At 35.4% G+C, this 12734-nt stretch overlaps 1 protein-coding gene and 1 pseudogene across 2 annotated transcripts; one reads left to right on the top strand and one right to left on the bottom strand.

The window, feature by feature from the left end:
• The first annotated feature begins 2915 nt into the window (after positions 1-2915).
• LOC143559598 (fruit protein pKIWI502-like) lies at positions 2916-6669 on the top strand. The gene is made up of 5 exons (XM_077048124.1): positions 2916-3624; positions 5834-5933; positions 6021-6116; positions 6209-6289; positions 6382-6669. The coding sequence occupies exons 1-5, from the start codon at positions 3068-3070 to the stop codon at positions 6442-6444; spliced, it is 897 nt and encodes a 298-aa protein (XP_076904239.1). The 5' UTR covers positions 2916-3067; the 3' UTR covers positions 6445-6669.
• A 718-nt stretch (positions 6670-7387) lies between these two features.
• LOC143559581 (lysM domain-containing GPI-anchored protein 1-like) lies at positions 7388-10981 on the bottom strand (annotated as a pseudogene). The gene is made up of 5 exons (XR_013139965.1): positions 10353-10981; positions 8790-8904; positions 8538-8699; positions 8336-8367; positions 7388-7914 (listed from the first exon to the last, which is right to left on the bottom strand). The product of XR_013139965.1 is annotated as a lysM domain-containing GPI-anchored protein 1-like (transcript).
• Positions 10982-12734: the final 1753 nt, after the last annotated feature.

The raw sequence follows: 12734 nt of genomic DNA, 5'->3' as shown, positions 1-12734 counted from the left end.
ATATATGTAGTGTGAGTGGCTGGCCTTATTGTATGCTTGGAAAGTTACTTTTTTTTTTTAGAAAGTTGATATGAAAGTTAAGATACAAATTTGTTTGTTTGGTAAAATAAGATATGAATAAATTCCTTCGTTGTCTGTTTTAAAAATCGGTATTTTATTCGTACTGTATTTAGTTCAAAAATGGTATAATCGGATTAAATAATTTACATTGTAATTTCATAAATACAATTTTTACTCAAAAAATAACCCAAATTTACACATTAGTAAACATCAAACATGAACCAAATATCACACATGAAAAATGGTCGAGTCAGAAAAAGTTTGTACTTTGTATACGAAACTAATCTATTACAAGAAATGTAAATAAACCAGCATTGGATTTGCATGATACAAAATTGGTTAATTAACGAATCGTGTTTACTCGTTTCAAGTTTGGGGGTGTTTGAGATTCCTTATTTTAGCTCCTTATAGCTTATAACTTTTGGCTTACAAGGTGTTTGGGAAAATTAGATCTTGTGAGTGTGTAAAGGTATAAGTTACAAATTTGTAACTTATAACTTACGCCTTAAATAAGTTATAATGAGGTGAAATATGAAATTCCAAACACCTCATTTATCCGCTATGTTAAAAGTCATTTTTTAAAAACATGGGCCGCAAAAAAAATCAAAAATCTTTTGGATTCAAAACTGGTTTGCCAGTTTTAACCAGTATAATTTTAATAACAGCATTACGATGTTCTAGAAAACGTCATAAAATACCGTGCTCTAAATACCGGTTTCCTTACGAAAATTCGGTATAACCGGTCATTACGTACCGGGTTTTAAAACATTTGATGCTAATATACTTGGTTTTTTTCTTTTTGATGCTAATATACTTGGTTTTTTTCTTTGATTGGGAATAACTGATTCAAATCATTGTTATTTGACTCGGACATGTTTTAATTGTTAGGGTATCAGAGGGTGATTTGTACTCTTTTGTTAAATGACGAAACAATTATGCTCAAACTAAGCTGTCACTGAGATTTTGCTTGCTCCTAATTACATACCTATAGAAGCAAGTTCAGGTCGGTCTGGGTCGGTGTGGATAGCAACGTGCTTAATCCAAGTGAATAGGGCGATGAAGAATCTACTTACGCACGTGAAAAACTACAATGATAGTGGTAATCTAGAAAACACGAGACAACAATCGATGTGCATAGTTCAAAATTTAAACTGTCCAATACAATAATTAAAGTACATTCTATTTGGGCTTACTGTCTGAATAACAGAAAACCCACCATGCGAGGTATTAATAATTAATACCTCATGTGCAAATTGACGAATTTTCCCTCATGTGCAACGCGCATGACCTAACTTAACGAGAAAAACTAACTGGGTTATGCCAAAAGGACAACGCTGTGACATTTCGAAACGTAAAGTACAAATTATGTTACTTTAAAAGATAAAAGACAACCACTGAAATTTGGTACAAACATAAAGGACAATTTCTGTAATTCTGTCTATTATTTTCTCACTAACCCGAGTAAACTTTTACACCAATAATAAATAATATAATTAATATTACTTTTAGAAATTTCGGGATGTTACAGAATTTCTTATTTTACTTCTTTATAACTTTTCATTAGATTAATAAGTTACAATAATGTAACTTATGAAACTCTTCGTCTCACAACAAAATCAATCTCAAACACCTTATTACTTCTCAAAAAATTTATAAGTTATATGTTGGTGAAAATAAACACCTAAACACTCGGTTAATATTCTTTAGTTTTTTTACTTTACAACTGACTTATTGATTATTTGTCTACTTGTCTAACTAGATGACATGTATTATTAAAAATTCTAATTTTGTAAAAAAAATTTTACATTAAAACCGATAATATTTGGTGAGCTAGGTTGTTATCAATTTATTGTCTGACACTTGCTTTAGATCATATTATCAATACGAGTTATCCGGTGGATTGATATAATGTATGCTAGAGTCATAATAGCAAGACTACCGAGTATCGCCTCTTCTTCGATTTCGTCCATTTTAAACTTCTATCTCAACCTTCTTCAAAACTACAACATTGCATCTATCAAATGCATAATCTTGGTTTATAGAAGGCCTGGCCTCCCGCTTTTGGTATAGTTGTTGAGTATTAGAGGTGATCATATTGTTTCTATCACTTTACACAACAAAGAGATTGGTACTCTTTTGTTTGCAATATTGAAAGAAAGGTTCTTATATTTGGTTTGAAACACATATTCTTATATTTAAAAATTCGATTGAAGACAATGCACCTAAAAAGGCTTTGTATGAAGGAGACAATGTATCAAGCTCTTGAATGCCTACCCTCCTGACATTCAACCTACACCCGAGTACTTGATTTGGTTAACATAGATCAGGGAGCCTCAAGCACCCTCTTAGTAGCTGCTCTTTCTTTCGTCAGTCAGGCTTCATGCCCTGAATCCGATAGTGGAACAGGGATTACCTTCTCTATCCACTGGTACTACTCCTTCAGAAGTCTTGAGCTTGAGATTGAATTCTTCCTTCAGAAGGCCAGCTTTCAGCACCTATTCGATGCTGGTTTCCCCTTTTGGCTATTAAGAATAGCCATCTTTAGAAGTGTCAAAGGTTCAAATCCAGATACACGATTGATATTCACATTTACTTTAGTTGGTGTTCTTAAGTTATGTTTGTTTATGCCTGTGAACCATTCATTTATATCATTAATGAATGCGAATAAGAAAACCTATGTTCGTTTAATTTCAATGTTTGGTTGTTTATCTGGTTAAAGTTAGAAAAACATAGACGAGTTCACAATAGAATGAGCGTTTTTAACACTGATACCGTACTAAATAGTACTATCTCATGCTAATCCATAATTAACAATAACCAAATCAATAGTGTTTTCTAAACTTAATCCAAAGACACCCTCAGCTAGTCGTAACCAAACACCAAGATATCCCCATATCCACACACATGCCACGTGTGTGTAGTAAAACACCCACCTGCGCATTTTAACATCCGCCGCCCTAACCAACTTTCACGGCGGCGCATCCTAAAAACAATAACCACCACCACAATGTCTCTCACCACTCTTTCTTCACCGCTTCCCTACCTTAGCTCCCATGCACCTCCCCACACACAACCATTCCCCATGGCCACCATCCTCCGCCGCCATCTAAACCCTATCCGTCACCGTCTCCGTCACCGTTCCTTTGCCATCTCCGCCGCCGTCCGTCAACAAAACGACACCGTTCCGTTCACTCCCACACCTCTCGCTGACGTCACACCGGCCGCTGAGTCTCTGTTCCATATCTCAATCGACGTGTCGGAGTCTCCAGATCTGGCTTCAACATACACCGCTCCTGGACAGTATCTTCAGCTGCGTATACCTAACGTTGAGAAACCGTCGTTTCTAGCTATCGCTTCGCCTCCGTCGCTTGCGGTTACGAACGGCGTGTTTGAGTTTTTGGTTAAAAGTATTGCTGGATCTACGGCCGAGTTGTTGTGTGGTCTCGGAAGAAGAGATGTTGTGGAGTTGAGTCCGGTTATGGGGAAAGGATTTAATACGGATCAGATTTCGCCGCCCGAGGAGTATCAGTCGGTTTTTATTTTCGCAACCGGATCGGGGATTAGGTATGGTTTTGTGATGATTATGCACATGTTTTTGCTCACAATTAGCAGGTTAAACAATAAGTGTGTTGGCTGATATCGTATTATTGTCTTAATTACTATACATTTGCGGATGAATTGAACATGAAAAACAATACACCATAGTTTCACTTAGCAGTTATTCTTTGGTTGAACAATATGTATGTTAGTTCATATGATATTATTTCCCTAATTACTACACATTTGCAGATGGATTAAGATGACAACACGCGTCAACGCCCCACAGTTTACTTAATAATTGTTATTTGGTAGAACAATATATATGTTAGCAAGCTTATATGGTATTATTGCCCTAATTACTACACATTTGCAGATGGATTAATATGAACAACAACGCATCAACGCCCCACAGTTTACTTAATAATTGTTATTTGGTAGAACAATATATAGTTAGCAAGCTTATATGGTATTATTGCTCTAATTACACACAGTTGTAGATGGATTGAACATGAACAACAATACACCATAGTCCACTTAATAATGGGTTATATTAGTTGGTTGAAAAAAAGTTTTTAATAGCTGCTTCATCTTCCATAGTTCACTTAATAATTGCTATCTGGGAGAACAATATTTATGTTAGCTCATGTGTATTATTGCCCTAATTACTACACATTTGTAGTTGGATTGAACATTAACAATAATAATACAACATAGTTAGCTCAGGATATGTTAGCTCATATGATATTATTGCCCTAATTACGATACGCTTGCAGATAAATTGAACATGGACAACAATAGCAATATAGGTTCATCAGTAATTCAGTGTGTATGCTAGCTCATATGCTATTATTGCCCGAATTACTATACATCTGTAGATGAATTAAACATGAACAGTAGCAATAATGCAATATAGGTTAATCATTATGTATGTTAGCTCATTTGTTTGTAGGTTAATCGGTATGTATGTTAGCTAGTATGGTTTTATTGTCCTATTACTATACATCTGCAGAATGATTGAACATGAACAACAATAGCAATATAATCAGTATGTATGTTAGTTCACCTGTAATGGAACGCACGCTCTTATTACTACACATTTGCATATTGATTGAGCATGGACAAAAATAGCAATATAGATTAATCGGGATGTATGTTAGCTCATATGTATGTAGGTTAATCAATATGTATGTTAGCTGATATGGTATTATTATCCTAATTATTATACACTTTCAGACTGATTGAACATGAACAGTAAATAGCAATATAGGTTAATCAGTATGTGTGTTAGCTCCAATGTATGTAGGTTAATCGGTATGTAGGTTAGCTCATACGGTATCATTGCCCTAGTTACTCTACACTCGCAGATGAATTGAACATGGACAACAATAGCATATATATGTTAGCTCATATGATATAATTGCCCTAATTATGCACTTGCAGATGAATTGAACACGAACAAGAGTGATATAATCAATAATTAAGTATGTATGTTAGCTCATATGTATGTAGGTTAATCTGTATGTATGCTAGCTCATATGGTAGTATTTGCCCTAGCTACTTTACACTTGCCAGATGAATTGACCATGAACAACAATAGCTGGTATAGGCGAATCAATACGTAAACTAGCTCATATGGTATTATTGCTCTAATTACTATACACTTGCAGATGAATTGAACACAAACAACAAGAGCAATATAGGTTAATCCGTAATTCAGTATGCATATTGGCTCATATGTATGTAGGTTAATCAGTATGTATGCTAGCTCGTTTGGTATTATTACCCTAATTACTAAATTGCAGATTGATTGAACATAAACAAAAGTTGCTATATAGGTTAATCAGTATGTATCTTAGTTCATGATTAGCTGGTTAATCAGTAATACAGTATGCATGTTAGCTCATAATTAGCTGGTTTATCACTATGTTAGCTCATAATTAGCTGGTTAATCAGTATGTATATGGCATTATTGCTCTAATTACTATCCATAATACATTTGCAGATTGCTTGAACATGGGAACAACAATAGCAACATAGCATTGCTTCATCTTCTTCCCCATAGTCCACTTAGTAATTGTTTACTCTGATTACAAAACCTTGCAAGAAAATGATGGATTTATAAATCTTTTCAGCAGAAACTATGATTTCTTTTATTTTATATTGTATGATTAAGTGGCATTATCATTGTTTGGTTCCCTTCAAATAACTAACTATGATACGGTGTGTCATGCAGCCCCATTCGATCATTAATCGAATCAGGCTTTAGTGCAGACAAGAGATCAGATGTGAGGTTATATTATGGTGCAAGAAACCTTCAAAGAATGGCTTATCAGGTTTCATTTTCAACTGTCGTTTTTCTGTTTCCTTTCATCCTCAAATGATTCTAATATTGTATTTTGGGTTGTATTCGATCATTGCAGGATAGATTCAAATCATGGGAATCTTCTGGAGTTACTATTGTTCCTGTGTTATCTCAGCCTGATGACAGTTGGACTGGTGAAGCTGGCTATGTACAGGTAGACAGACATTGTGTGCATTATTTGTTTCATTCGTTTTAAGGTTTCTTGTTTCATTTTGCATCTTGTAAATGTGTACATGTGTTGAGCAGGCGGCTTTTGCTAGAGCAAAACAATTGTATGCACCTGACTCAACTGGTGCTGTACTTTGTGGTCAAAAACAGATGGCCGAGGTTAGTTTATATTGCTGTTTGATTAGGAACTACATACACGTGTGCACATTGTACAAAACGTTCTCAAAATAACTGAATGGATGGTATTTCAGGAGGTTACTTCTATACTTGTTGGAAACGGTGTACCCGGTGAGAAGATCTTGAAGAATTTCTGAGTTCCAGTTTGGTGGATTGTTTCATTTATCCCATTTTGCTGAGGTTCAAGTATATCTCAGTTCGGGATCACAGAATAACACCAATTTTTTAGATGTAAATTTACAATTGTTATCTGCATAATTATTAAAACTTCGCACGTTGGGCTTTCTGTTATTCATACAGTTTACAAGCCCAAATAGAATGTACTTTAAACTGTTGTAGTAAACGATCCAAATTTTGAACTACGCTCATTGGATGATGTTTCTTGTGTTCTAGATTACCACCGGCCATCACTGTAGCTTTTCACTTGCATATGTAGATTCTTTATTGCCCTATTCACTTGCGTTAAAGAACAACGCTATCCAAACTGACCCAAACTAACCCGAACAAAGGACAATGCTATCCAGACTGACCCAAACTAGCTTTTATTGGGTTGTAACTACATGTGTAAGTAAAATCTTAGTGGCCACTTGGTTTGAGAACTGCGAAAAGCGTTGTCATTGCTTTAGAATTCAGGCGGTAGGATGGTGTTTATCGATTCGGTTTTTGGATTTTTTTTGAATTAACAGGAAGTAATCCTTTTGCAAAAGCGGTCCTAATATCATTATTAGTAGACTCTGGTAGGATGGTGTTTATCGATTCGGTTTTTGGATTTTTTTTTAATTAAATGAAAGTAATCCTTATGCATAAGCGGTCCTAATATCATTATCAGTAGACTTCACCTACATAATAACTTGGAAGGTTTGTAGACACCGAGCCTACAAACCCATATTAGAGCATTTACGTTGGAATCTCTATATCATCCTCAACCATATAATTTAGAAAAATTAATGATTTTTATTAGATATTGCAGTCTTATTCTATTGAATAGAGATATTTAGATGAAATTAGATGTAGAATTTTTTTAAAAATAAACAAATTTTATGTATAAAAGTGTTTCTAGTCAAATTATATGAATGAAAATATAAACCAAATGCGAATCCTCTTAGGCATACTATAAAGTCCAAAAAGAGACAGCTACATTAGACAGCACAAAAATCAAATGAGGGCATCATCCAACACCAACATTCAATCATTTTAATCAAATGACAAAGTCCCAAAAAGTTGACTACAAACATCCCTAATCCAAAACCTCATACCAGAAGACAGTCTAACCGCGTGCAAATACGATAAATATACAACATGTTTGTACTGAATCGAGGCAAAATATTACAAGAATGGAACCATCACCTTGAGAAACAAAACCAGAACCATGGCTAGTGAGAAACTGGATAACGGGTTGACCAACGTGCACGCATTAGAAGAACTTGCACTAGGACCGTTTGCAGATGGAGGGAACACAATGCTTGAGCCAGTTGATGGCACCACCGAGCCAGGAAGACTACCGACTGGTGCGCCACCGAGGTGGAAAGGTGAAGGGGCTGGAGCCGACACCATGTCTGGGCTAACCATGGTTGGTGGCGCTATTAGCGGTGGAACCTGCTGTGGCCCTGCAACATGTTTAACAAACCAGGCGTTCAGTGAACATTTGAGCGTGAAGTTCATTTATTAAAAAAAACAAGCATGAACGCATGTCGTTTTATGTTTATTTAAGTTCGTTCGTTAATTTAATATATTCATTTAAATTTTTTAGGAACTATTTAATTTAGTCTAGTTTTAATAATTTTTTTGGCACAACACATTTAGTCTAGCTCAGTTATTTTCGTTCGTGAATACTGTTAACGAACAAACAAAAACGAACATGAACACACTCATTTTCTTAACGACCGAACAAAAACAAGATAACTAGTCCGTTTAGTGGTTCGTGTTTGATAGTTTGTTCAGTTAAAGTTAAACGAACGACTACTTTGTCACTATTGTTTTATGCAAGTTTTGATAGAAAAAATTAAAAAAAATTTAAGATCAATTTACCCGGGCATCGCGGTTGAAGAGAACTCGACAACCTGCAGAGTAAAGATTTAAAGCAAAATGAGACCAAAATACCCTTTACTAATGACAAATTAAGGGGATCTTATTAACCCCGTGTTTTCCTTTTTAACAATAATAATTAGCAAGTATGGAATTATTTTTAAAAAGTTTCCAACTTTTCAAAATATAAAGTTCAGAAACATACGTGGTGACTATCGTTCCGTTAACAAAACCGCCATAGTTGCAAGACGTGACATTGCAACCAGCACTACTCTGCTGAACCGTAACATTTCCAAGCATAAGATTGCTACCTTTGCATTGCATGCTTGAACAAGAAACCGATAATGAAGCCGGCTGACAATATAACTTACACCAAACAAATATTAAAAAAATAACATATCTTAAAGTAATAATAAATAAAAGCCTCTTTTAACAATAACATGAATGTAACTATAACCTGCTCCCTGGTGTGCAACTACATTCGACACAATGATCTGCTGTGACAGCATAGGCTCCGTTTGGTACAGATAACGCATAGTCAGACGCATATTTCGGAAAGTTTGATGCGCAAGCTGAAAAGAATCCACAAAATATATCAATTCATAATAAAATGCAACTTCATTTAGTAATATTTAAAATGAAACGTATAACGCTATAAACTGCCACTCTAATAATTAGAAACCATATTATAATCTTTCAAGTAAAAGCGAAAACAAATCCATTCTGGTTCTACAAAAATATTGTAAGTGACAATGATTTTGATTCTTTATGGTTAAAACAATTAGATATTTAAAAAGTAAAGATAAATTAACTCACCTGTTCTACATTTTTAATATTCCTGTTTGATCGTTTGTTTTGTTCAGTTCGTTTACAAGCCTAATAATATCTAACTACTTTAACCCAAATTAATCGGAAAAGTATAGTCATTATCACTAGAGGTGCAAACGAGCAGAGTTGCCCGCGAGCTCCAATCGATAAAAAGCTCGAAACAAGCCGAACTTTTTCAAGCTCAAGCCAAGCCTGAGCCTCAAATAAAACTCGTTGATTTATCAGGACCGGGCTCAAGCCTTGTATGCGAAGCACGTAAACAAGCATTGTTTATTATTTAAATTTACCTCTTTTGGACTTCTAAGTTCTATGTATTAATTTCACACTGCAAAGCCCAAGTTTGACTCACTTAAGATACTACACAAGCTCGAGCCGAGCTTAGGCTCATTTAAGTTTTTCTCAAAATAACTATAAACGTATATAAATTAAATAATAAATAAAAAACTAGTCAAACCCAAGTCTCAAATAAAAGCTCATTTACTTATCAAACCCAAGCTCGAGCCTTGTATAGGAAGCGTGTTTAGGCTCCTCGAAGCCTTAACAAACCTCATGCATTTTTTAAGCTTTTCCTCTTTTAGACTTCTACGTATTAATTTCACACTACACAACTGACCTCGAGCCTATCTTAGGCTCGCTTAAACTTTTTCTCAAAATAAATAAAAACTAAGTAAAACCGTATATAAATTAATTAACCTAGCTTAATAAAAACAATACATAAGCCGCACTCGAGCTCAAGCTCTCGTAAGTCAAAACAAGTCAAGCCCGGCCTCAGCTCATTTACCTCTTCTAGACTTCCATGTTTTAATCTCCGAGCTCGAGCCAAATTTAAGCAGTTAGTCTCTATATTTTTATCAAAATAATTAAAACCGTATATAAATTAATGAAAAAAATAATAAACAACCATAAGCCCGGGCTAAAAACTCATTGGCCGAACTCGTGCTCAGGCTCTCGTAAGTCAAAACAAGTCAAGCTCGGGCTCGGCTCGCTTACCTATTTTAAACTTTTATGTTTTAAATTCACACTCCATAACCGACCTTGAGCTAAATTTAGCCGAATAATTAAAACCGTATATAAATTAAGCTTTAAACTAAACATATAAAATAACTAAAAACGTATATAAACAAATTAACAAATAACAACCCATCCGCGCCCGAGCTTAAAAAACAACTAACAACCCGAGCTCACTTATTACCCGACAACGGAACAGCGAGAATATCCGCGTCCTCAACCGCGGCATTCCCCAACGCATTAACCCCCATTAAATCCGTAACCGTAGTCTTATACCTAACCGCAATCCCCGCCAACGTATCAGTCGCCTTAACAACATACGACAAATAAACCGCGGGCACATTATTATCCGTTCCATTAAAACAAGTACAAGGCAACGGGACCACCAAGCTCTGACCCACATCCAACACATTCGGGTCGGGTATCTCATTCGCCTCCTTAATCTGGTCACCGGACACCAGCCCACCGTACACCACGTCAGCAATGGTGGAAAGAGTGTCTGACGGTCGGGTGTTGTAACGGGTGGATACTGATTTACGGATCCCGTCGGTGCAGGTGCATGTGATGGGTATGTTGTGATGGTAAGATGTGGGTTAATATGTCTGGTGTTGTGAAGTTAATGGAGTTGATGGATAATAATAATATTGGGTCGATTTGGAATAAGGAGGCGAGTTCGGAGAGTTTGAGGTCGGTGTAGAGGGTGTAGGATAGGAGTGAGGTGCAGGTGTCGGTGGTGGAGCATGGTTCGATGGTGGATTTGGGTGTTACGGTGGTGGTGAAGAGGAGGAAGAAGATGGTGGCGATGAGGGGCATTTTGGGGGTTTTGGGAATTAGGGTTTTTTTGAAAGTTGCAGAGTGAGTTGTAGGAGACAGTGTTGGTGTGGAAGATGGTGGAGGCTTTTTTGCAGAGGTAATAATATTATTGTTGTGTTTAAAGTATAGTACAAGTTTTAAAGCGTGGGTTACATGTTTGTTCTTGTCCTGTGACAAAAAGTGTTCAAAATTCAAATATTTTGAATTGGACATTATTTTCATATGCTTGGTTACACACTAGATTGGTTATTTCAACACAGGTAAACTACACAATTTGTCTTAACAAGTTGTATAGGTTTGCAATTATGTTAGTTTGTGTTGATGAATATTAGGTTCTGTTTTATTGTCTCGTATAGCTATCCTATATTATTCGAATAGGCATATTTTTAAAATAATGGCTGACATGATATTAGGATAAAAACACATAATGTAAAAGTGCATATTTTGTTACATACAAAAACAACGTATGAACAACATGAGCATTTTGAAGTAACGACTTTATTTCGATACATGTCTTTCAAAACATCGGTACTCCGAAACGTTTTTTTTTGTTCGTGGGTTGTTTAATTAGTATGGAGCAAAATATGTACCTTTAATTACGTGATACTATTTTATAACCATGTCGATTGTTATTTGTATTTATTAAGTTAAAAAAACTACATATACGGGCTATACGAGCCACGAAGCCTATACGGTTCGTATAGGGGCTATATGACCATTATAGACTGCAAAAGGCTGCCATTTTGTTCCCTATGTACATTTGTCAGTCATGCAATGCCTATTTGAGTCGATAGCCCCTTATACGAGTTGAATATAACATCTCATTTCATATTGTTATTGATTTATTTATAAATGAATTACGTCATTATCAGTTAAGATAACAGTGAAGCTCGTTTAGCTTTTATATTTAAAACGTAACATATATGAAACGACATTTATTAGGTTCGTAAAACTCAGACGTTATGACGGTTAGCCGACACGAATTATTCGTGATGGTGCCAAAACTAAAGCTAAAATGTAACTTCGTCAAGAAGTAAACTAATAAGAGATTCAAAAATTGATTTGGGGCACCGGCGTCACTAATAAGAGATTCAAATATTGTTAAATAGTTAATTAAAACTTAAAAATTAAAGATGCTAGAGGAAAGATTATGAGATGGCCAAGGTATTAAGTATCCATGTGTTGTGTGTTACAAGAAAAGAATAAACCTTTATTGTCACTTGGTAGATATTTATTTATGTTTTTCATAAAAACTATTTGTATATTTGTAGCGGTATAAAATGTATTGTTAGTCAGTCCCATGTAAAACATACGTTATATTTTATGAGTGACTTGTTTGATTGATTACAACGACACAGCGCCTTACATCTAGCACCTAATGCCCGTCAATGTGTTGACGCTTTACCCGGCCCATTGATGCCCCTCCTTGGCAAGAGCATTACATGATCTAATGGTTACTTTTAGTTTTTGAATACCAAACAATAATCGGTTTGTTTAATTCGTTAAATGAGTATTATTCTTCTTACACTAAAAAAGGAGCTTGATATGTTAAGTTACTTTATAGACATAAATCTAGATGGATATCACATCTTAGATCTAACTACACAACAAAGAGAAACTTCCCACCTTTCGACTGTTGGTTATTGCGAGATCCAAGTAGATAGCTGTTGCACTATTTCTTCAAATAGCTCTCGCATTGAGCGAGTACCGGTCAAATAATCGGGTAACCAACCAATACATGTTGTAAAATGAT

The sequence above is a fragment of the Bidens hawaiensis genome, unplaced genomic scaffold (genome assembly GCF_021521415.1).
Source record: "Bidens hawaiensis isolate Kalapana, Puna unplaced genomic scaffold, B.hawaiensis_p1.1 tig00019940_1, whole genome shotgun sequence".
In the NCBI taxonomy this organism is placed as follows: Eukaryota; Viridiplantae; Streptophyta; class Magnoliopsida; order Asterales; family Asteraceae; genus Bidens; species Bidens hawaiensis.
The sequence above is the reverse complement of the archived record's forward strand: the minus strand, read 5'-3'. Positions and strand labels throughout refer to the sequence as shown.

What these genes read in the sequence shown, in the direction of transcription:
- LOC143559598 (XM_077048124.1), top strand. Translation starts at nt 3,068, where the DNA reads ATGTCTCTCACCACTCTTTCTTCACCGCTTCCCTACCTTAGCTCCCAT. An exon ending in GCAACCGGATCGGGGATTAG is followed by an intron (nt 3,625 to 5,833) that starts GTATGGTTTTGT and finishes TGTGTCATGCAG; the next exon opens with CCCCATTCGATCATTAATCG. An exon ending in GTCAAAAACAGATGGCCGAG is followed by an intron (nt 6,290 to 6,381) that starts GTTAGTTTATAT and finishes ATGGTATTTCAG; the next exon opens with GAGGTTACTTCTATACTTGT.